Here is a 25,089-nt window from a genome sequence, read left to right as displayed (position 1 = left end):
CTGGAGAGGGTGGTTGGAGGGCAGATGATGAGAGGTCTCTCAGGCCCACACAGCAAGGATGGAGCTGTGAGGAACTGGAGGAAGTCCAGATCATGGTGAAAGATGTTGCAGCTGTGCAGCTATAACTCTAATTCAAGTTTGGTTGTTCTCTCACCATGGAGACCTGGAGTTGGTAGGGATTAGAGACATGTGTAGGAAGAGGAATGGGATCTCAGGGAAATGTGAGAGCAGAGCTGGGCTTTGGATGGGTTTTGCAGAAGAGTGATCCAGTGCTCTTGGGCTCCTACTGGAGCCCAACAGTGCTGCCTCAAAGAAAAAGCACTGTTCTGAGGATCCCTTTTACTCTTTGGGAATCATTCGGTCTGAACTTGCTTTTCTGTTGGTATGGGACAGATCTGCCTCCTAACATGAGGTTGGGCAGACTAGTTTTCAGGGAGTACAGAGGGTGTCTCCACTATAGAATGTTTCCTCTGGGGCTTTTTTTTTTGCATCTCTATTACCTATTTTTTTATGTAGGTAACATAGGTAGTTCAGAAGTAAAGATGATATTTTTTAAAAGTCTTAATTCCCTTCCTAGTATTCATGCATCCCAACCTTCTCCCTCCCTGGCTGTGCCATGTAGCTTGCGGGATCTTAGTTCCCCAACCAGGGATTGAACCCGGGCCACAGCAGTGAAAGCACTGAGTCCTAACCACTGGACTGCCAGGGAACTCCCTAGAAGTAACCATTTTTATTAATTTCTTTTAGAGTTTTTGAAAAATGCAATTGTAGCAAATACTAATATAGATTCTTATCCTCCCTCCCCTTACCAAAAGTACTGTCTGTACTGTTCTGTACCTTGCTTCTATATCCTGGAGATTTTTCTTATTAGTACATAGAGATCTTTCTCATTTAAAAAAAAATTCTAAATTAAAAAAATTTTTTAATTATCACTTTTATAATGAACACTACGATAAAACAGAAATACGTATAGTAATGAAGTAATCTGTCCTTTTTTTGGAAACAGTCCCTGCAGTAACCCATTTGATCTGATTACATCTTAGTGTGCACGTGTCCTTGTGTTCTCCCTGCTTTCCTTGCAAACTCTTTCATGTAACGACTAAACAGTTAGTTACCAACACCAACTCTAAACGTACAGCAATTCATACTAGAGCCTTACAGCCACTGTGGTATGGGGAAGAGAGACTTGAGAATTTCTGCTAAGGGGCCTTCCAGACCTCCAGCTACTTCCCTGGAGTAGGAGCAGAGCTTTGTGTCACTGGCAGAGGGACACTACCCATAAAAGGGTATGGCCTTCCTCCTTAGTTTTTGTTCTGGAGATAATTGCTGTAGAACTTAATACCCTGTAACTATCCCATTTTATGACTCTGGTCCCTTGCCTTTGGAGCAACATGGAAGAATGCTCATGATACAGTGTTAGGTGGGAAAATGCAGGAAACAATTATATTCAACCCTTATTGCAATTGTGTTTTACAGAAAAAAAATGCAGAAGTAAAAGTCTGAAAGGGAATATACCAGAATATTATAACAGATTTTGTTAGGGTGCTAGATTTTTTTTTCCTTCAACTTTTCTATACCGTGGTCTCTTATTTTTATAATGGGAAAGACAAAAGGGTTAAGAAGGAAATTTGCTAGTGCCCAGAATGCTTGAAAAGGGGGTTTCTAGAGTATTTGGACCTAATAAATTGATTTCTGCAAGGCAGAGTGCTAATACCCAGTTCTGTAGAGCAGGTAACAGCATTTTTTACTTCATTCTCCCTAATGATCCTAGCCTGCTTCTCTTTGAAAAGTCAGATTACAACTTAAAAAGCTATCTGTTCTTTTTTCTGCTACCCCGGGTAAGGGAGCCCCAGTTATACAACAAAAGGGCATTGGTAGCCCCATGTCTGCAAGATGGGATGGAATCATTCATCCCTCCTGATCCTTCAGCAATCCCAACTCTGTTCTTAAAGTCAGTGATTTTTTCTCTTGGATCTGTTAGATGAAAAGATAAGGCACTCTCCTGTCTGTCTGTGTGTGTTTAAATTTCCTCTTTGCAAGAAAAACTGCTAAAATTCTTCCAAGAAGAATGTCCCCCTTTTCCTATTCTCCTTGCATTCGTGTTCTGCTTGCATTTTTCTTTTCAGCCACGGGGCGTGCGCAGTTGAGCCATTTTGGCTCAGGTTCCAGATTGTGAGGTCAGAGACCAGGGATTGGAGGAGACTATCAGGTGACTTTCTGTAACAGTGATGATGGTCCAGCCCTCATCCCCACCCCTTCTCCCCCCCCTCCGCCCACCCTTTCCTGGCTTCCACCTTAGGAACAAAGAAAGGAAAAAAACAGCAGTGTGACAGAAAACCAGCGGCTGCATCTGCAGACTCAGGCTGGGGGCTGGGTGTTTATTCCATCTGTTCTCTTTGTTATGCTTTTACCCTGTCACTTCCCCTCTCAAAACCCAGAATAAAATGGAGGGTATTTCTAGGATCCTTTTTACAGAGAATGGCTTAGAATTCTGCAGTTTACTCCGTGTTTAGGTTGGGGGTGAGGGAGGTAGGCTGAGCAGAGATTAAAACTGTTCCCAGCACCTAGGAAAAGATGAACGTATTTTGTCTTCTCATTCCATTTTGTCCCAGAATTCCTATTTAATGTCAGATACAGTGACAGAGGCTTATCACCCATTCTTTATAATTATTAAAACAATGCTGCCTAATAGGTATTATCTTCATTTTATAACCGACAGATATGAAGTATAGAATAGTTAACATGTCCTTTGCTTACTGAGAGCTTATAGCAAGTAAATACCAAGCCAGGATTTGACCCCAGGTCTGTTGGGCTCAGAATCCAGCATTATTGAAGGGAGTGGCAAGAAGGCAGGAATGTCAGAAAAACCTGAGATGCTAGCTGCTGGGGACTGTCCTGGCACTGTGGCAGTGTTCTTTGCTTTTCACCAGTGACGAGTGTCCTGATTTCTTCCACAAGTAAATCTCAAGGGATAAAAGGAGATGGAAGGGAACATATAGGTTAAAAGAGAATCTAAAAATACGTCAACCCTTATTCAGATCCTGATTCATTTTTTTAAGGAAGGAAAAGTCTTTATTCCCAGCACCTTATTTTGATGCCTTTTCTCCTGCCCTCTCATGCGGCTGTTCCCTTACATAAACCTGTCCTACCCTTTTGCTGACTTGCTTGGGGCAGTGCCTGTCCTAGCCCCTACCCACCCACATCTCTGAAGCTGATCTCGGTGTTAGCACTCCCTTATTGAGTCACCATCCTGGGTGTGCTGGGAAAGTATCTGTGAGAAGCTCAATGACTGTATTGTCTGAATGAGCAAATGCTTGTGAAGTGCCCAGATTCTGAATGCTGCTTTTCTGCCACCCTTTCACACTTCTGTTTGCCCCCTTCTTGCTAACTCAGCATTTGCTTCTTGTAGATTTGGAATTCTTTCTGGCTTTGTTCTTGACCTTCAGATTTATCCCTCTCTGCCACTTTGCTCCATCCTTCCTTACAGCTTGCACATCCACGATGGCCCAGTTCTGTTGGATTTAGCAGATAGGTATTTATTTTGGCCAAGAGGTCAGTGATAGAAATCTGGTTACCTTTGGGCAGGAATAACAGCTGTTCAACTGGCATGCTGTTTATCTGTCCCCCCCCCAACCTCCCACCAAGGTGTATACCTACGAGTGGCTTTGAGGTACTGAATTTCCGCCCCCCCCCCCCGTGCATATTACAGCTATGGGGAGTATAAAGTAGAAATCCCCCACATGGGCTGCTGCTTACATTAGCACATGATAGGGCCCTCTTGCTCTGTCCCCTTCCCAGAATCAAAGAGTTAGTGTGGAGCTTAATAGACATGGTTTATTGTATGCTGGGTGGACTTGGTGATTCTGTAGCTATGTTATCCTCACAGAAAGTTTGTTGTTATTTCCTAGAGGTCTAACTAAGTATTCTAATCTTTCAGATAATGCTAGGGAGACCTAGGCCTCTTCCACAAAGACCCTGTTTTTTTAGAACTGTAGTACCAGAATCCACTTTTTTTTTTAACTTCCTATTATGATTCTGTGCTCATGTGTGTTGTATGTATTGCCATTTTCTCACTTTATGGGCATTGGATAAACTCACATGTTTGTGCTGCCTCATTTAAGTAGTGGAAACCGTTGGTGCCTTAGCTCCACAGATTTTTCAACATATTTCTGCTTTTTCCATCTTTCTCGTGTGTTCTCTTTTAGTCCTAAAGTATTTGGTTTACTCAGGGGAGCTGTAGCATAAGACTATGGAGGGTGTTCCCTGTAGAATAGGGACAAATGCCGCAGGCTTCATCCTGGGCAGAGCAAGTAGTGTGTGGTCCTGAGACAATAAGTGAGAATTAAGGATAGTGGAGCTGTTTTATAGATTGGCCTGAATCTTTCATCCCTTCAGGTGTAACTGGCTTTAGAGCCAGTCTGTGTTCTCAGCAGTATTTCACCAAAGTCCTTTTTCCTATCCCACTTAGTCACTCCCACCTGTGATTCTTAGCAACTTAGTTGCCAGGATGTCAAGCAACTCCCCACTCCTCCATTTCCTGTTTGTGGTCTTCATTGAGAGAAGCCTGGGACAGGAATTCCTGGGGAAGTGATGGCTATAGCTGTGGGACTCCGGAGGTCATTAGCTCTTTGTTAAGTTGGGGAATACTGTGCTGAGATGGACCTCCCTTCCGTTCTGCAGGCTCTTAGAAACTGTTAATAATCATAACCAAGTATGACTGGGACTCTGGCTGCTGTTGTGCCTTGACTCTGCTCTGTCTTTAGAAACGGAGAATTATTTTCCTTTCTTAGCCTCAATTTCTACTCTCTGAAATTTAGAATTAAAACATAATTTTCAAGATTCATGACAGAGTTGCTTGGACTCTGTAGGATTGATTCTTTTGACATATGCAAAAATAGCAAAAAAAAAAAAAAAGAAAAATAGGGTCCGTGTGTTGGACAGCAGGGGGTGCCCTTTCCCTTCGCTTTATTGCCTGGCACTCCCTGCTGCATTCAGCCATTTTAGATAGATTGTTTTTGCTCCCAGCTAACTCCATTTTGTGTTTGTGACGCAGGAAAAAAAAAATTCTGCAAGGGAGGAGCCTGGCTGGGGGAGGGAGTGAGACAGGCTGAGGCAGGGCTCCAGATCTTTACTCAGCACTTGTTCATCAGGGACTTACCTTGCTGCAGGCTGCCTGCATCCTGAGCAATAGATGTAGCAAGTCCCTGCCAGCTGAGCAAAGAACAGAGTGATGCCTGGCTACTGGACACCTACTAACCATGGCAGGGTGCTGGTCTTGAGACAGCGTGCAGGGCATCCCCTTTGCCTTATGAAGAATCTAAGCCTGGCTTCGGTGATTTTTACCACAGAGATATTTAGGCTGGTATCCTCAATTAAAGAATTGCCAAAAAGAAAAGATACCCTTTTCTCTGAGTTGTCTGAGAAGAATCAGATGCCCTAATGACTTCAGGGAAACAATCCAAGTTAAAAAAAAAAAACTTTAATTTTTGAAAATGTAACCTCTCCCCACACACATATATAATACATACATACATACACACACACACACACACACACACACACACATATGCGAAGAGAATAGTATGAATACCTGTCTCCATCACCCAGTTTCAAAACTTAACTCATGGCCAGTCTTGTTTCATTACCTGCATCAGCCTCCTCTTCACCACCCCAGTTATTGTAAAGCATATATCATTTAATATCCTTAAGTGGTTGAGAATGTATGAAAAAATAAGGACTTTTTAAAAAAAGAGAGAATTGTATTATCACATCTGAAAAATTCTTTAATATCATATATCCACTCAGCATTCTTAAAGTAGTATTTTTTAAAGTTTGTTCATCTGAATCAGAGCCACACACAGTCTATACATTACAATTGGTTGATGTCTCTATAGGTTCCCTCTCTAGCTTGCCTTGTCTCTTATTTTTTTATCTTGCAGTTTGTGTATAGACTTAATTTCTTAAGGAGAGAGGGAGGATCTCTCAGGTTAGGATTGAGAAGATTCAGAGCCAAACTTCTCTTCTTCACACAGCGGAGCCTCCCATCTTCAGGATTTCCCCAGAGGTGATGGGGGAGGAGGTGAAGGCACAGTGCTCTGCAGCCTTCAGAGGGAGAAGTGACTGGAGTCTTTTACTAGGAGGGTGGCTTGTTTCTCCTGACCTGATAGCCTGTTACCTACCCAAAGTCTTTAGAAAAGTGTGCAGACTGCTCTCAACAGAGAGCGTGGTCAAAGTGGACCATGCTGTTTCCTGGGAATTAAAGGAGAGGTTTTAAGCTTTGGGACACCAAATTTACCTGTTCTTTAATCGCTGCATCTCTAGAGTGATTCCAGGTCCTCAGCTTTATCTCCCAAACCTTTCTTTTTACTTAATTGGCAGCCTTTCTCCCTGATCAGACTTAATTAGTTAGTAATACTTCATAGACTGTTCTACAGAAAGAAAAAATATCATGTTGTGTGGGGAATGGGCACATGTGAAAATTCTTTCATGGCTTCAGGATTATAACATCCCCGTGACCTTGTTGGAGATAACCCCAGGGACGGACCTAGATGCAGATGATGAGATGAAAGCTCTTGATGTTCTTTCTCCCCTTTTGGAAATGGGTCAGTGACTCTGACTTTCAGCAGCTGCAGCAGGCGGTCTATTCCCTTGCTTTGTGGGAGAGCACAGGTTACAGAAGGGAAGTTGCAGTAGCTGACTTCTTGGCAAGGCTGGCAGGGCAGTGGTAAAGTCTGGTCCTTGGAGACTAGGTTGGCCAAGTGCCTAGTTTGGAAGCTGTAGTTCCCATTAACCAAAGTGCTAATTTTTAGGTTGTCTCTTCATGTTTAAACTTTTTATGGTTAAATATAATAAAAATATAGAAAGTACGTAAAACAGATGTGCGACTTAGTGAATTATTATAAGGTGAATACCCTTGAAATGTCACATGTCAGGAGATAGAAACTTTCCAGGAGACTCCTAGGAACATCCATGTGCCTCTTCTCCTCTAAAAGAAACCAAAATCCCGACTTAAGGTATGGTCTCCATTTTTTGAAAAAGCTTTATGATCACCCAAATTTATATTCCTGAACACTATAGTTTAGTTCTACCCATGTTTTTTGTTTTTTTGTTTTTTTTTTTTTGCTATACGCGGGCCTCTCACTGTTGTGGCCCCTCCCGTTGCAGAGCACAGGCTCCGTATGCGCAGGCTCAGCGGCCATGGCTCACGGGCCCAGCCGCTCCGCGGCATGTGGGATCTTCCCGGACCAGGGCACGAACCCGTGTCCCCTGCATTGGCAGGCGGACTCTCAACCACTGCGCCACCAGGGAAGCCCTCTACCCATGTTTTTTAATGTCTTCTCTTTTTTTCTTTAAATTTTATTTATTTATTTATGATCTTCGGCTGCATTGGGTCTTTGTTGCTGCGCATGGGGTTTCTCTAGTTGTGGCAAGTGGGGGCTACTCTTCGTTGCGGTGCACAGGCTTCTCATTGTGATGGCTTCTCTTGTTGTGGAGCACGGGCTCTAGGTGCATGGGTTTCATTAGTTGTGGCCTGCGGGCTCAGTAGTTGTGGCTCACAGGCTCTAGAGCACAGGCTCAGTGGTTGGCACACGGGCTTAGTTGCTCCGCGGCATGTGGGATCTTCCTGGACCAGGGCTCGAACCCATGTCCCCTGCATTGGCAGGTGGATTCTTAACCACTGCGCCACCAGGGAAGCCCCTTAATGTCTTCTTTATGTCTGAAATCTATTGTTTTTTTCCTCTTTCTCTTTTTTCCCCCTTGCAGTTAATTTGTTGTAAAAAACTGTATCATTTGTCTGTAGAGTGTCCCATAATATCAACTTTGCGATTGTATTCGCATAGTGTAGTGTGTAATTTCTGTCCTGTGTATTTGGTGTAAGTTGGTAATTGGATCTAGAGGCTTAATCAGAACCAGGCTCCATTTGTTTGTCTTTCACCAAGACTTCTTCGTAATAGGTGTTAGTTTCCTCTTCAGAAGGCACATAATACGTGGCTGTCCCCTCTGTGATGTTAGCAGCTGTTGATTCTCAGTACATAGATCTGTTCGTTCATTACGATTGCAAAATGGTGCTATGCCAAACAAAAGGAATTCCTTCTGTATCCTAGATATAAGCCCTTTGTCACAAACATCTTCTCTGACTTTGTGGCTTTTCACTTTTGTTTTTTTTTTTTTAATAAATTTATTTATTTATTTTTGGCTGCATTTGGTCTTCATTGCTGCGCACGGGCTTTCTCTAGTTGCGGCAAGCAGGGGCTACTCTTCATTGCGGTGTGCAGGCTTCTCATGGCGATGGCTTCTCGTTGCAGAGCATGGGCTCTAGGCGTGTGGGCTTAAGTAGTTGTGGCACGTGGGCTCAGTAGTTGTGGCTCACGGGCTTAGTTGCTCCATGGCATATGGGATCTTCCCGGACCAGGGCTTGAACCTGTGTCCCCTACATTGGCAGGTGGATTCTTAACCACTGAGCCACAAGGGAAACCTACTTTTTTTTTTAACAGTGTCTCAATGAACAGAAGTTCTTTATATAAAGTGCTTAGATTTACCAGTGTTTTCCTTTATGAGTAATGCGTCTTGTGGCTTATTTAAGAAGTCCTTTAGTCATCAAGATAATTAATCCTATAGCTTTTCCATTCACATTAAGGTTTTTAATTGACTTGTAGTTGATTTATTTGCGTATGGGTACAATTTCTTTTTTTCATATGGACACTTAGTTCCAGTCCCATTTATTGGGAAGTCTGACATGCTCAGTCTGTTATATCAAGTGCTCTTTTATGCCTGGGTCTGTTTTCTGGACTGTGCTCTCCTTCTTGTTGATCATTTTGTCTATCCCAATGCCGGTACCATACGATCTTGATTTATTACGGTTATAAAGTGTACTAATCTCTATCTTTTGCTGCTTTTCCAAGAATGTCTTAGCTCTTCTTCTTTGTATTTCCATATAAATTTTAGAATCAGCTTGTCAACTTAAAAAAAGAACCCTGTTGGGATTTTTATTCTACTGACTCTATAAATCAATCTGGGAAGAATTGGTATCTTGTTATCAAGTCTTTTAATCTATGGATCTTAAAATCTACATTCACTTATTTATCATTTTTAATGTTTTTCAGAAAAGCTATATTGTTTCTACTAGAGGTCTTACACAACTTTTATGAAATTTATTCCTAGGTACTTCATATTTTTATATGATATTTAAAATTTCTTTATCTATAGATTCTTTTGGATTTTTTTATATTGATAATCACTATCTTCAGATGAGAGTGTTATTTCTTCTTTTCTAATGCTAAGATTTTTTTCTTGCCTTACTGCACTGGCTCAGACCTCCAGCCAGTGTTGTTGAATAAAGTGGTAATGATGAATATTCTTCTCTTGCTCCTAATCTCAAAGACAAAGTTTTCAACATTTTACCTTTAAGCATGGTTTTTGCATTCAACTTTTGATAACTACTCTGTCAAATTAAGGAAGTTCTCTTGTATTCCTAGTTTGCTGAGCATATTTTTCATGAATGGGTACTGAATTTGATGAAATGCTTTTTTGTACTGTTAGGATTATCACCTAATTTTTCTCCTTCAATCTGTAATTGTGGTGAAGCATAATAATTGGCTTCTGTTACACTAATCTTACATTCCTAAAATAAATCCAATTTGGGCATTATTTATTATCCTTTTTATTTTATATTGTTTAATTCAGTTTGTTGGTATTTCAAGAATTTTATGCTTATGTTTATGAGTAAAAGTAACCTATGATTTTTTGTTCTTTTACATTTTGCTATTAAGATTATACTAGCCTCATAGTGCGACTTGAGGAATATTTCCATTTTCTATACTGTGGAAGAATTTTTACATAAGATTAGGGGAATTATTTGTTCCTTGACTGTTTGAAATAATTGGCTGGCAAAGTCATCTGGGTCTCCTAGGAAATACTGACTACCAATTTAATAGCTTTCATAGTTATAGGGACTGATCAGGTTTTCTCTTATTGAGTCAGTTTTGGTAAGTTACATTTTTCTAGAAATTTGTCCATTTCATCTAAATTCTCACATATATTTTGTATGAAATTATTTACTTTAATGCCTGAAGCATATTTATTCATTTCCATTTTTGTTTTTGTTTTTTGTGGTGCTTGTTCCCGACGTTGGATGCCTAATTGCTCTCTCTCATTTTTAAATACTGATCAGTCTCACCAGAGGTTTTCTGAATTTACGAGTCTTAAAAAAAAAAAACAAAAAACTATTGGCTTTGTTAATCTCTGTTATAGATCATTAATTTCTGCTTTTACCTGTATTTTCTTTTAAATTTTTTCTTTAGGGTTTATTTTACTGTTCTAATTTTTTTTTCTCATTTCTTGAAATGAGTAGTTAACTCATTAGTTTTGGGTCTTTCTTTTTTTTTTTTCCATATATGTGTTTGACACTAAGTTTCTGTTTTAGGTGTAGCCCTTAAGTTTTAATAGGAAGTGTATTACCTTATTAAGGCTGCCATAGTGTACCACGGACATGGTGGCTTAAAAAACAGATATTTATTTCTCACAGGTCTGGAGGGTAGAAGTCATAGATTTAGGTGTCAGCAGGTCTGGTTTCTTCTGAGGCGTTTTCCCTTGGGTTGCATATGCTGCCTTCTTGCCATGTCTTCACATGGTCTTTTCCTACGTGCCTGCATTCCTGGTGTCTCCTTGTCTGTCCAGATTTTTCTTCTTCTAGGGACGCCAGTCAGATTGAGCAGGGTCCACCCTAAGAGCCTCCTTTTAAAGACCCTGTCTCCAAATATAGCTATATTCTGAAGCACCGGGTGGTGGGGGGTGCAGGCAGGGGGCCGTGGGGCGTGTTAGGGCTTCAACATATGAATTTGGAAGGAACACAACTCAGTCCATAACAGGAAGCATTTTTATTATTCAGTCCAATAAATTTTGATTTTCATTATGATTTCTTTTCATGGGTTATTTGGAAGTGCTTTATTTCTAAATATATGGAATGTATTTCCTATTGCTGCTGTAACAAATTACCACAAACTTAGTGACTTAACAGGAATATAAATTTATTTGGAGTCCACAGTCCTAATATCAAGGTTTTGACAGAGCTGTGTTTCCTTTGGAAGCTTTAGGGGAGAATCCGTTTCCTTGCCTTTTCCAGCTTCTAGAGGCTGCCTGCATTCCTTGGCTTAGGGCCCCTTCTCCATCTTCAAAGTTAGCATCATAGCATCTTCATACCTCTATCTCTGTCTCTCTCTTTCTCTCCTCTGCTTCTGTCATCATGTCTCTTCTCTCTCTGTGACCCTCCTACCTCCTTCTTATAAGGATCCTTGTAATTACATGGGATCAACCAGGTAATCCAGAATAATCCTCCCATCTCAAGATCAACTTTACTACACCTGCAATGTACTTTTTGTATGTAAGGTTGAATTAGGATGTGGATATCTTTGGGGAACCATTATTCTGTCTACCACTTTGAGTTCTCAGGATTTTTTTTAAATGTCTTATTAATTTCTAGCTAGTTGTGTTTTGGTCAGTGCTCTTGTTTTTTTTTGCTTTTTGCTTTGCTTTTCTTTTATATATGAAATCAGCAAGCCACAAAGAAAAAAAGATTTTAAAAAAAGAGAAGAGGTGGGGGAAACAAAAAGGAAAATAATTGCTGAGCTGATTTCATACCTTGAGGTAGTTTACTTCGCACAGCATTACCTGATGGACTCCACCCACATGTCATGGTTGTCTGGTTGTTACTGCTATTGTTGCAATGTCAGAAGAAGGGGAGTCCAAACATGGGCTCTTCCACATGCAGAGAGGGCTTCCTCCCTTCCCAGCATACTTGATAGCATTGTCCAAGGTAGCTAAAGTGCACCACCTGGCTAATATGCACTGACAATCAGTACTTTAGGAGGGGAGGCCTAACTGGTCACTGCTCTTGTGATTTCAGTCTTAAGAAATTTGTGGAGTTTTCCTTTATGACTCTGAATATTGTTAAATATTATAAATGTTCTATGTGCACTTGAAGTTCATGTATTCTTTAGTTGCATGAAGTGTTGTATATATCTCCATTAGGTCCTGTTTGTTAATTGTGTTGCTTAAATTTTCTGTATCTTTACTTTTTGTTTGCTTGTTTTATCAGTTACTTAGAGAAATGGTTGAAACATCCCACTTTGTGGATTTAGCATTGTAATTCTGTCAGTTTTTGCTTTATATTTCTTCTTTTAATTTTTTTTTCAAAAGATTTATTCTCCTGAATTTGTGACAGGCTTTAATTTTTCACTTGCATCTTTTAGGATGACAGTGTAATGGAATACTAGTCTAATATATTAATCAACGTGTTTTGTTTTGGGTTTTTTAAATTTATTTATTTATTTATTTATTTATGGCTGTGCCGGGTCTTCGTTTCTGTGCGTGGGCCCTCTCTAGTTGCGGCGAGCAGGGGCCACTCTTCATCGCGGTGCGCAGGCCTCTCACGGTCGTGGCCTCTCTCGCTGCGGAGCACAAGCTCCAGACGTGCAGGCTCAGTAGTTGTGGCTCACAAGCCCAGTCGCTCCGCGGCATGTGGGATCCTCCCAGACCAGGGCTCGAACCCGTGTCCCCTGCACTGGCAGGCAGACCTTCAACCACTGCGCCACCAGGGAAGCCCCTTTTAATTTTTTATATCAACTTTTTATATCAATTTCAGACTTACAGAAAAGTTGCTAGAATAAAGCAAAAAATTTCCTGCACATACTTTACCACCATTCCTGAGATGTTAACATTTTACCACATTTGCCTTACCCTTCTGTGTGTGTGTTATTTTTTTTTTCTGAAGCATACAGATCAGTTGCCTCTTTATCCTTTGGTGTGCATGTGCTAATAGTAGATCCATAGCCACATATCAAAATTAGGAAATTAACATTAATGTAATAATGTTATTTAATCTGACCTTTAGATTTTGCCAATTGTCCCAGTGACATCCTTTGCAGAAAAAATACTGGATCATGCATTGCATTCAGTTGTCCCTTAGTATTCTTTAATTGGGAATAATTTCTGTTATCGTCACCTGCAAAGGCATATGGACCCCTACTCAAAATTTGGTTTGGATGTCAAGAATGATAATGCCCCACACACACCAAGAGGGTATGAAAAGGTTTATTAACTTAAATGATTGAGGTCTCTGGGAAGAGGAGAATAGTCCTCTCAAGCAGGTTTGAAATGGCTTGAAAGGGCAAGGAAAGGAGACTGGCCTAAGTTTTTATTGTGCTTAGGGTAGGACCTTGCATAGTCTGAATCTCCACTGGCACCAAGGAGGGAGCACTGAGGCCTCTGTGTTCCTTTGCCCAGATGTGAGGCACAAGGTGAAGTGGGAGAGGTGAGGCTTAACAGCTGTCGACTGTTAAACCAAAAATGGAGTCAGACTCCTCATTGTAGTTCCTTGGTCTTTATCTTTTAATACCTTGACATTTTTTAAAGAGTATAGACCCGTTAGTTTGTAGAATGTCCCTCAGTATGGATTTGCCTAATGTAGTTGTGGCTCATGATTAGATTAAGCTTATCCTTTTTTGGTGCTTTATATATCTTAATACATAAATATGTATTGTTATCAGGTGCATACAAATTCAAAATTCTTATATTTTCCTGACAAACTAAAACTTTTATTGTTATAGTGTGTCCCTATTTATCTTTTTAATGCTTTTTGTTGCCTGGAAAACTGTCTAATATTAATGTACCTTCATCATCTACAATGTTGGTCTTAAGTGGAACATATAGTCTGTCTGCACTTAACATAATTACTGAAATATTTGGATTTAAATCTACCATCTTATTTTGTGTTTTCTATTAGTTCTGTCTGTTCTATGTAATATGTTGATTTCATTCTGTTAAAAATATTTTCTAATTTCTTTTGTGATTTCTTCACTGCCTCCAGAGTTATTTGGATATTTATTCAGTATCCAAATAATTGGGAACTTTGTCGTTATCCTTTTACTGAATTCCAACTTAATGCAATGCTAGTGTGATCAGAGAAAATACTTCGAATGATTTCTATCCTTTGAAATTTGTTGGTTTGCCCAGCATATGGTAAATTTTGGTAAATGTGCTGTGTGTGTGAAAAAAAAGGTGTAATTTGTCACTGTTGCATGCATTGTTGTAATGTATCAATTAGGTCAAGTTTGTTAGATGTGTTCATATTTTCTATATCCCTTCCAAGTTTTTGTCTGCTTGTTTTATTAGTTACTGTACAAAGGGTGTTAATTCTTCCGCTGTAGTTATGGATTTACCCTTTTCTTTTAGTTCAGTCAATTTTTACTTTATATATTTTGAAACTAAATTATTGGATGTATTTAGATTTAGAATGATCATATTTTCCTTGTGGATTGACCCTTTATCACTATGAAATGTGTCTATTCAAGGCAGTAGCATTATTACAGATAAAATCTTTATCTGATATTAGTACAGCTACATCAGCTTTCTTTTGGTTAGTATATTTTCTTCCACTATTTTGTCCTAAGACTTCTGTGTCTTTATTTAAGGTGTGTCCCTTGTAAGCAGTACATATTTAGTGTGTGTGTTTTGTAAATCCAGTCTGATGATCTTAGTCTTTTCATTGCAAAGTATTTAATCCACTTGAATTGATATATACCAGATTGCTGTTTGTTTTCTGTTTGATTTTTCCAATTTACACCCTTTTTTTCTGTTCTTCTTACTGATTCATTTAAAACTATTATTTCACATTTTCCCTATTCTTAGTTACACTTTTTTTTTTTACTATCCTTTTAGTGTATACCTTAGAAATTACAACATGCATGCTTGACTTATTACAACCTAATAAATATTAGAACTTTTACCACCTTCCAGGTAACGTTAGAACTTTACAATATTTTAATCCTATGTACCACACATCTTTTGAATCATGGATTTCATGCATTTTAATTCTACATATTTTTTAAACCCTACAGACATTTTTACTCTTATTTTATAATATCAGTATTCACTTAAAAACTCCTTTCTATTGTTTTTCCTTCCTACCTTCATTTCTGTATTTCCTTTTGGGATACTTTATTTTCTGCTTGAATAAATAAATACCCCCTTTACTATTTATTTTAGTTCAGGTCTACTTGTAATGAATTCTCTGTTTTTGTCTGGATATATCTTTATTTCACTTACATTTTTGAAGGATATTTTTTGTTCTCCCTTAAGAAACAAACAAACCAACCAACCCTCCACTGTCAGTTATTGTTATTCATTTGAAGATATGTTCCACCTCCTGCTACTCTGAGAATTTTTTTTTACTCTGGCTTTTAGCAGTTTTACTGTGATAATGTGCTATGGTGTGGTTTTCTTTGTATTCATACTTGGGGTTTTCTGAGCTTTTGATTCTGTGTGTTGAAGTCTTCATCACTTTTAAAACAAATATTTTCTCTTCAAATATTGCTCCTGTCTAGTTTTTCTGGTTTTTTGTTTTAATTATTGGCATTTTATTTTGCTTTCAAATTCAGTGCCAGTGAATATCACATTTAGCATTCCATTTTACGTGTGTGTGTCATGGGGCTTTTTTGCTTTTGTTTTGTTGTTTTTAATATTTTACTTTCTCTGAGTACCTGTCTAAAGCTTCTGTTTGATACTGAAATCCTGGGACTTTTCCCATGCTCCAAGTCACATTTCTCCCCCTTCTCCAGCCTTCAGCTTTATTCTGGTATATTTAATATACAAAAAATTGCACATACTTAATGTATACATTTTGATGAATTTGGACACATGCATATACCTGTGATACCATCACTGCAATCAAGGTAGTGAACATATCCATCACCTCCAAAAGATTTCTTAAGTCCCCTTGTTTTCATTTTCATTTTTGTTGGAAGAACACTTAACATGAGATCTATCCTCTTAACGAGTTTTTACATGTACAGCACCATATTGTTAATTGCTCTGTCCAATTTTTTCTTCTCTTTCTGGGCCTCCAGTTACACACATGTCCCTTGCACTCTTCTTGTTACTTTCCATCTTTTATCCCTCTGCTGTAGTTTGTATCTTTTTTATTGATCTGTCTTGCAATTCACTAACTTCTATTGTGTCTCTAGTTAAACCCATCTGTAGATCTCTTAATTTCATTTAGTTCTAGAATGTCCATTTATTTATTTTTTTAAATAAATTCTAGTTCTCTGGTAAACTTCTCCATCTTCATCTATTTTTATTTTTCCCTCAATATTCTTGAACATGTTAGCTATCATTACTTTAAAGCTCCAATGTCTGGATCATGCATAAGTCTGTTCCTATTGTGTTTTCCTCTCTAGGCAGATAAGTGTGTGGGCTGATCACCTTCATGCAGTCAGGGAGTGAGCTATGCCAAGGTTTGGTTGTGGTTTTGGAAAGGCTTGATCTACCTCTGGTTCACCCTCTTCCTAGAGTGTAGGCTTTCTAGGGCTCCCAAGTGCAAGCCTGTTGTGATCACTTTTATCTCTTAGGATGTAGCCTTTTGGGTTCCCAGCTAAAGAGGAGAGAGTCTCGTATGAGATTTCCCACATTAGGCAGAAACTGGATTTTTTTTTTTTTAATTAATTAATTTATTTATTATTTTTGGCTGCGGTGGGTCTTTGTTGCTGGGTGCAGGGTTTCTTTAGTTGCGGCAGCGGGGGCTACTCTTCCTTGTGGTGCTCGGGCTTCTCATTGCAGTGGCTTCTCGTTCCGGAGCACGGGCTCTAGGCACGTGGGCTTCATTAGTTGCAGCACACGGGCTCAAGCTGCTCCGTGGCATGTGGGATCTTCCAGGTGCAGGGCTCGAACCCATGTCCCCTGCATTGGCAGGCAGAGTCTTAACCACTGCGCCACCAGGGAAGCCCCCAGAAACTGGATCTTGATCCCTGTGTACCCTTGCTGCACAAAGCCCTCAAACTGATATTGGAACAATGCTCCAGTGTTTTGCTCACTGTTTCTCTGGAGCAATTCATCATCTTCTCAGCTCTTTTGTGCTTCAAGGTGATTTTTTAAAATACCATAACAGCATTTTTAGATGTTTTTCCATGGGAGACTTGACCCCCAATACTGGAAATGGAAATTTTCATTTCTTTTCATATATTTTATGATGATTTTCACATTGAAAAACAAAAATTTTATGTACTCAAATCAGTCTGTCTTTTCCTTTATACCATCTTTATTTTGTGTTATTCTTAGGAAAGTTTTCATTTATTCAAAATAATAGTGTATTTTGGTTTTTAACATTTAGCTGTTTAATGTATCTGGAATTTATTTTTGTGAATAGTGTAAAGTTAGGATCTAACTATTTTCCTTTAACATGGAGAGCCAGTTGTTCCAACACTATTGATTAGCTCAGGAGTCAGAAAACTATGACCAACCCATTTTTGTTAATAAAGTTTTATTGGAATGTGGCCATGCCCATTTGATTACATATTGGCTATGACTTCTTTAATATTACACCAGCAGAGTTGAGTAGTTCCAACAGAAACTGTGTGGCCCACAGAGTCGGATATTTACTTTCTGGTCATTTAAGAAAGTTTACCAACTCCTGTGTTAGACTATACTTTTTAAAATTAATCTGAGTTTTTACTTTAGCATATAAATGTGTTTCATATCTATTTCTAGAATCTCTTCTATTTATTATTATTTATTATTAAGAACTTCATTTGTTCTTCTTTCATTATCACTCTTAGAGTTACTATAGCTTTATACTAATATATTTTATTGGCCTTGAAGATACAGTGTGTTTAGTCAGGTTTATTGAGGCATAATTTGCATACAGTAAGATTTACCCTTTTTATGTGTACATTTCTGTGAATTTTGACAAATGTATATAGCCATGTAAAGATAGAGAACATTTTCATCACTCTTAAAGTTTCCTCCTCCCCATTTGTCCATCCCCTCTCCTCACCACTAGGCCTTGGCAGGGGCTGATATGTTTTCTTGTCCCTACAGTTTTTGTCTTTTTTGGAATGTCATATAAATGGAATCATACACTGAGGAGTCTTTGAAGTCTGGATTATTTCACCAAGCATCATGTGTTTGAGATCTGTCCATGTTGTTTGCATGCATGGTCATTCCTTTTTTTGCTGAGTAGTATTTCCTTGTGTCCATTCACTGGTTGATGGACATTTGGGTTGAATCCAGTTTTTGGCATTTATTTTTTTTTATTTTTTTTATTTTTTGACTTTCAATTCATTTTTATAAAATCTGAGCTGGCTGAGAGCATCAGGGTACAGCAACAGCTCAAGGAAGGGTGGGATTATCTGCTGGTCCTCCCCTCCCCAGGTCAGGGAGAAGGAGATTTCATGCCAACAGCTGCAACTCCTCTCAGCTCCCAATCAATGCTCAGGGCTCAAGCAGCGGGAAGAGGTGGAAAGAGGGGTGGGGAGGGGAAGCTCCTGAGGCTGACACTGCTTGCTTCTCCCTCCTCCCCATTCCCTTCGCTTCCCAGCAGAGCATGGCTGACCTGGGGCAGAGCTTTATGAATAAAGCCAATAGAAACATTTGCATACAAGATATTGTCTGGACATACATGTTTTTCTTTTTCTTGGACAGATACCTAGGAATGGGATTGTTGGGTCATATGTTACAATAAATATATATATGTTTAACTGTATAAGAAACTGCCAAACTGTTTTCACTTTACTTTCCAAAGTGGCTGTACCATTTTTTTCATTTCCACCATCAATGTATGAGAGTTGCAGGTGCTTTGCATACTCACCAGCACTTAGTATCATCAGTTTTGTTTTTCCATTTTAGTGATTCTAGTGGGTTGGGCATTATAGTTTTGTTTTGTTTTGTTTTGTTTCTCGGTACGCGGGCCTCTCACTGTTGTGGCCTCTCCCATTGCGGAGCACAGGCTCTGGACGCGCAGGCTCAGTGGCCATGGCTCACGGGCCCAGCCGCTCCGCGGCATGTGGGATCCTCCCGGACCGGGGCACGAACCCGTGTCCCCTGCATCGGCAGGCGGACTCTCAACCACTGCGCCACCAGGGAAGCCCTCTATCAGTTTTTGTTTCTTATATTTAAGGCTCTGTTGTTTGGTGCATACACATTTAGAATTGTTATGTCTTCCTGGTGGATTGATCCTTTAATCATCATGTAATGTCCCTCTTTGTCTCCCTTCTTTGCTCTGAAGTCTACTCACTGGATAGAATATAGCCACTCTGTTTTCTTTTTTTAATTGATGTTTGCACGGTATATCTGTTTTCAGCCTTTTACATTCAGCCTTTGTGTTTGAAGAAAGTTTCTTACAGACAGCATATTGCTGGGTCTTTTGTTAATCCACTCTGTCCTATTTTGTGTAGGTCTCAGCCTACTAATGCTGTTGCCTGGGAATGCCTGGGGGCACTCACCTGGGCCAGTGTTGAGGCTGGACCAGCCCTTGTGGTTCTTATTAGGATTGCAAGATGCACCTCAGCAACAAGCATCAGAGAACAAGCAAGGTTTTAGTGTTCACAGGTCCTGACATGACATGTCTCAGGCCACACATTGAGGTCACAGGAAGAGAGATGGGTAGGGGGCTCTAGGTCATCCCTGGGCTTCATCCTTTATTGGGGTTGAGGGTGAGGTGCCTAGGGTTTCATGGGTTCACTCTTTATTGGTGAATTTAAAACATGAGAGCAGGAATTAAAGTGCACAAAAGGAAAAGCAGGGTCACTCTAATGATCAGTTATGTAGGTCACCCACAGCTTTCTAAAAGGGGAACTTCATGGATGGTGGCCTGGTTCTTTATCTAGTTGTGTAGCTGGCAATATGTTTATTCAAGATGGATGTCTTTGAAGTGGATGCCTCAGCAATCAAAAGCTTATTATCAGGTACTTATATTACAATTTAAAAAAACCCAAACTGTCAGGTAGTTACACTACAGCCAATCTCAGTTAATTGGTATATTTAGACCGTTTATATTAAAGGTAACTACTACTGATGTTTTAGGGCTTAAGTCTGCCACTGTTATTTGTTTTCTGTATGCTTCCTCCTTTTTTCTTACTTTTCTGTGTTTTTTTGGAATATTTTTTATTCCATTTTTATTTATTTATAATGCCTGAGTATATCACTTTATACAGTTTGCTTAGGTGTTGCTCTAGGTATTACATTATACACACGTAACTTTTCCCAGTCTAATGATATCAGTGTTTTACCAGTCCACGTGAAGTGTAGAACCTGTATTTCCATTTAGGTCCCTTTACCTTCCCCAATTTCTAAATATAATAGTATTTCCTCCACATGGGACTACTCCATTTTGGTGAAACTGGAAGCCCATATGCTTGTCTTTTATCTGTCATCTTTACTGAATTATTCATTAGTAGTTCTTTATTACTTCTAGTAGTTGTCTTGAATTCTACATCTAGTTATATCTTCCACAGAAATGACATTTTCATCCCTTCCTTTCTTGTATTTATACTTTTCATTTATTTTTATCTTATTGCCAGGCAAAAAGTTGAATCTGTTTTTTCTATTTTTCAACATCAGCAGTGACTCTGTATCTTTTCACTTTATCTATATGAAATGAGAGATTTACTTGTACTTTGCCCCTCTGCTTCTAAGGTTTTGTGATACAGTCTGGATGTTTTAAGTCTAAATTTTTATCTGACTACCCATAGTTTTCATTTTTTTATATGATCTGTCTTTAGGGCCTCTCTGACTTCAGCTCCAGCTCTCCCCCTCATTCCATCTACTCCACCAATAATGACCTTTTTGCTTTTCCTTTAGCACATCAGGGCCTGCTTCTGTCTCAGGCCTTTGCATTTGTTGTTCTCTCTGCCTGAACTGCTTTGCTTTCTCACCTTCTAAAAGGTCTTTACTGTCATGTCACATTCTCACTAAGACCTTCCCTGGTCATCCCACTAAAGTTATAATCCGTCCCCTCATCAAATCCCCCCAGTTCTCTTCCTTACTTGGTTTTCTTTTCATAGCACTTACGACCATCTAATGTACTATTTTATCTATTAGCTGGCTTATTGTCTATTTCTCTTTATTAGAATATAAGTTCCATGAAGGCAGGAGTTTTTCTCTATTTTTCTATTTTCTATTTTGTTTTATTCCTGGTACCCAGAACAGAGCCTGGTACATGCAGGTACTCAATAAGTCTTTATTTAAATAACTAATCTTCATCTATTTAGCATTTTCCTTCAAGTTAAAACTCTCAGGCCAAAGGATTTTTTTTTATTAATAGTTCTTTGTACCTTTTGCCATATAACTTGCTTTTTTGTTCGCTTTCTTATTTATTTGTACCAGGTAATACTTTTCATATGGTTTAAAATTCAACCAGTATAACAGGGTTTGTGTTGAATAGTATTCCTCCCTCTTCCATAGTCAAGCACCCCATTCCTCTCCTCAAAAGCAACTAGCTGTGTCACTTTCTTGATACTTCTTAAAGAGATAGTCCCATAAGCCTTTCTGAAAAGTTGACAAAATATTTTACAATAGTCTATCCAGAACAGTTCCTGTTTCTCTTTCTATCTGCTGCTGAATCCTTCTCAATAGGCAGCGTAAATCATTTTTGAGAGAATGTTACTGTCATGTTAGGTGCTGAGGGAATGATACAGTGAAGAATTATTTTGCCCATGCTCTTGAAGTTCAAAATCCAAATGGGGTGGGAAGGTATCCACACTTAAAAAGTAACATAGGATTTAGAAAGATCAAGATGATATATATGAAATGTCATGAACATTGAATTATTAATTGTTGAATGAAATCTAAGTAACAGATACCACGAAAATTAGTTCATCAAAGCAGAGAGTGACTACATTTATCAGAGAAGAATACATTGGTTTTGGATAATCTGAGAAGAGTGTAGAAGGAAAGGAGTATATTATACCTTCTGTGTGTGTACCAACATGATATTTGTATACTAGGAATATGTTTTTATGCCATGAGATTTTTCAAAGAGGAATAACAAAGTCCTTATCTTGTAGAGGAGAGATTATATGTGATTATGACAAAGTCAGTGAGAGGACTTGCTGTAAAAAAGTATCACATTCAGTGGGGATTCAGAGAGAGATCATAACCATTTGGGGAAATCAAGAAAATGTTTATAGGGAATTCATGATCAAGACAGAGCTTGAAAGATAAGTAGTAATAAGCACAAAAGGATAACACAGTGGAAGACTCTAGTACAGGGGTTGGCAAGCTATAGCCCTTAGGCTGACCACCTGTTTTTGTAAGTAAAGTTTCATTGGAACATAGTCATGCTCATTGGTTTATGTATTGTCTGTGACAGCTTTCACGCTGTAGTGGCAGAGTTAAGCAGTTGAGACAGACCACATAGTCTGCAAAGCCTAAAATATTTACTATTTGGTCCTTTACAGAAAGAAAGTTTGCTGTTCCCTACAAGTAGATAGGCTATGAGTGGGAAAGTATTATTGCTAACTATTAAAGAAATGAAAATGATATATTTATTATAGCTGGAGGGGGAAGTCAGTAATAGAAGGGTGGGTGGCTAAAGAGGAGGTTATCCTTGAAGAAATTTAATAGGAAGACCATTACTAATAGAGAGGGAGTGAAGAGTATCTCTAGGCTGGGACATTTAGTAGTTCATTTAGACACAGATGTGGTTTGTCCTTAATCATACTTTTCTAATCTTTCCCTTGCTAGCCAAGAAGGATCAGGAAGGTGGAGAAGAAAAGAAATCTGTGCAAAAGAAAAAAGTGAAAGAGTTAAAGGTGTTGGATTCAAAGACAGCCCAGAATCTCTGTGAGTAACTCTGTGATCTCAGCAATTTTAAATATGAAGGAGTTTTTCTAAGAGCTTAATTCTGGTGGATCCAGGGTCCCTTGATATGAAACTTCCATTTGTTAGTTCTTGGCATTGCATAGTAAATACCTGATATCTAATCCCTTCAATAGCACTGCAAGCTTGTTAGCATCTAGTTTTACGGCAAGAAAATAAAGGCTAATAGGACTTTTAGGAATTTGCCTAGTCACGTAGCGGGTAAGAGGCAGGTCTGGGAGTTGAACCTCATATTTTTTATTTCAAAGCCATTACTATTTCCATTGCATCCACAGAAAATCTAACACAAATGTTCTAGCCACTGCACATGTCCTTCTTTCTCATTTTCTTTTAAGTATTTCCTTTAAAGGTGGGCACTGGCTTGACTTCCATTAAATCTAAAGTAACTTTGTGGTTTAGAATAAATAATGTAAATCCTGTACTTCTCAGAGTAGGATCAATAACTTCAAAGAGTTCTGTTCTGAACTTGCTACTTATACTCATAACTCTGATTGGTGGCAAATTTCAGATCAGAAACTCCTCTGCAGAGTTGATATAGGTAGTATTTAATGATCAGGATGAATGTTCATTTTTTTGTTCATTTCAACTGTTGATATCCCTACTTTATGTTGCAAAATGAAGATTTAAATATTTGTTCAACAAATATTTGAAGGTCTGCCAGGTTTCAGGCTCTATTAGGCACATACTAGGTGTGTGTTCCAGAGATGAAAGGGTATGTATTCCATAAAGCCCACTCATGATCCAGTGACATGGCTGTTGTCCCCATTTTACCAAGTGAGAAAACTAAAGTTCAGATGTTATGACTTGGCCAAGATCACACAGGTAATGAGGACACATACCCACAAGTAAAGTCAGTGATATAATGAGAACAGTAAGCCTTTACATTATGCTTGACTATATAATCTTAGATCATTGGCAACAGATATTACTAAATAGTGTCTGTAGGTAAGTCCTTTTATGGAAATTAAAGTGATGTGAGATAGTTCCTCTTCTCAAGATTATCTCTAGCAACATTAAAATGAGCAATTGTTATTTTAGAAAATGATAAAAGACTGTGGGGTAGTACATTGTTATTTCCAGTTGAATGATATCAATATGGGAAACAGAATTTAGGAAGAGAATTGAGATTAGGAGGGTCTAGGTGTTATTTAGTGATTCAGTGATTACTAAGTGCCTCTTATATGGTGAGGATGCAAAACTAAGTAAGGTATTCCCTATCCTCACAAGCCATATGTCTGGTAGAGACAGAAAAATAAATAATGGTTATAGCACAAGTTGGTAAGTGCTATGATGGAGGTGTGCTAGGAAGCTTATGAGAGCACTGGGCAAGGGGGCATCTAAATCAAGTGGGAGGAGTATTGGAGAGAGCTCAGTCATTCTAAATGAAGTACTGCTTAAAACTATTTACAACAAACTAAATGAAGGGTGAGGGCTGGCTTGTTTCAGGCAGAGGGATCAGCATGTATGAAGGCACAGAGGCATGTGTGCAGTTCAAGAACTGCAAGTAGTTGAGTACAGCTGAGTAAAGGCCATATGTGGGGGAGTGGTGGTTGAAGAAGCTTTCAAGAAATAGACATAGAGGCTAGATCATAAAGAAGTCTGGTAGGCTTAGGCTGAGAAGTATGTATTTTATCCTGAAAACTGTGAAAGTTATTGCAGGGATTTTAATCAGGAAAGTGAGTGATACAACCCTATGTAATTTGGGGGAGGGCTACTTTAGCAGTGATTATGAGGCCGGATTGCTAGGGTAGGGGAAGACTCTAGGCAGAGAGATGTGTTATGTTATGGCTTTAAACTAGACGAGAGGTGATCAAGGCCTGAAACTAAGTTGTAAGAATGAATAGGAAGGCAGAAGATATTAAGAAGATAGAATTAATGGAACTTAGTGATTGATAGAGGGGATAAAGGAGATGTTTTCTTGGGTTAAGATCACTCTATAGAGAGTGGTACCACTTATTGAAATAGGAAAATCCAGCAGGAGCAGATTCTATCTTTTGTGGGAGAAATGGTGGACATGAGTGAGAGATGGCAGAGTGGTAGGTAGGAATGATTGACTTAATTTTAGGATAGAATTTAAGGTTCCTGTGGGAATCCTCCAGCAGGATGGGTGTATTAGGCATTTGGGTATAGAAATCAGGAGGAATGTCTGGCTGGAGATAAGAATTTAAGAGATAGTATATGAGTCATAGTTGAAGCCAATAATTTGCTTTGAAGGTCATTAATATTTGGGGGGGGCAAGTAACAAAAAGGGGAGACCTCAAAGGAGGCTGGAAAGGAACAGCAAGAAAAATAGTCTGACATAGTCTAAGAAGTGGGAGTAGTAGTCAAGTAAAACCGGGACAGGACAAGTGTCTTTTGGATCTGGCATTAGGAAAGTCAGTGACCTAGGGAAGAATAATTTTAGTATAGCATAAGTGTTAAGAACAGCAGCTGTGGAATCCG

General features: G+C 39.0%; 1 protein-coding gene across 1 annotated transcript in view; it reads left to right on the top strand.

Annotated features, from left to right (window-relative positions):
- The window catches only part of DIAPH1 (diaphanous related formin 1), a 93,713-nt gene that overhangs the window by 53,571 nt on the left and 15,053 nt on the right, over positions 1-25,089 (top strand). Inside the window, exon 18 of the mRNA XM_081231609.1 lies at positions 22,513-22,611. Coding sequence (XP_081087735.1) covers positions 22,513-22,611 — 99 coding nt within the window. The remainder of the gene's footprint in view (positions 1-22,512; positions 22,612-25,089) is intronic.

This window comes from Mesoplodon bidens (assembly GCF_964165515.1).
Source record: "Mesoplodon bidens genome assembly, chromosome: 4".
In the NCBI taxonomy this organism is placed as follows: domain Eukaryota; kingdom Metazoa; phylum Chordata; class Mammalia; order Artiodactyla; family Ziphiidae; genus Mesoplodon; species Mesoplodon bidens.
This window is presented reverse-complemented; position numbering and strand designations above follow the sequence as displayed.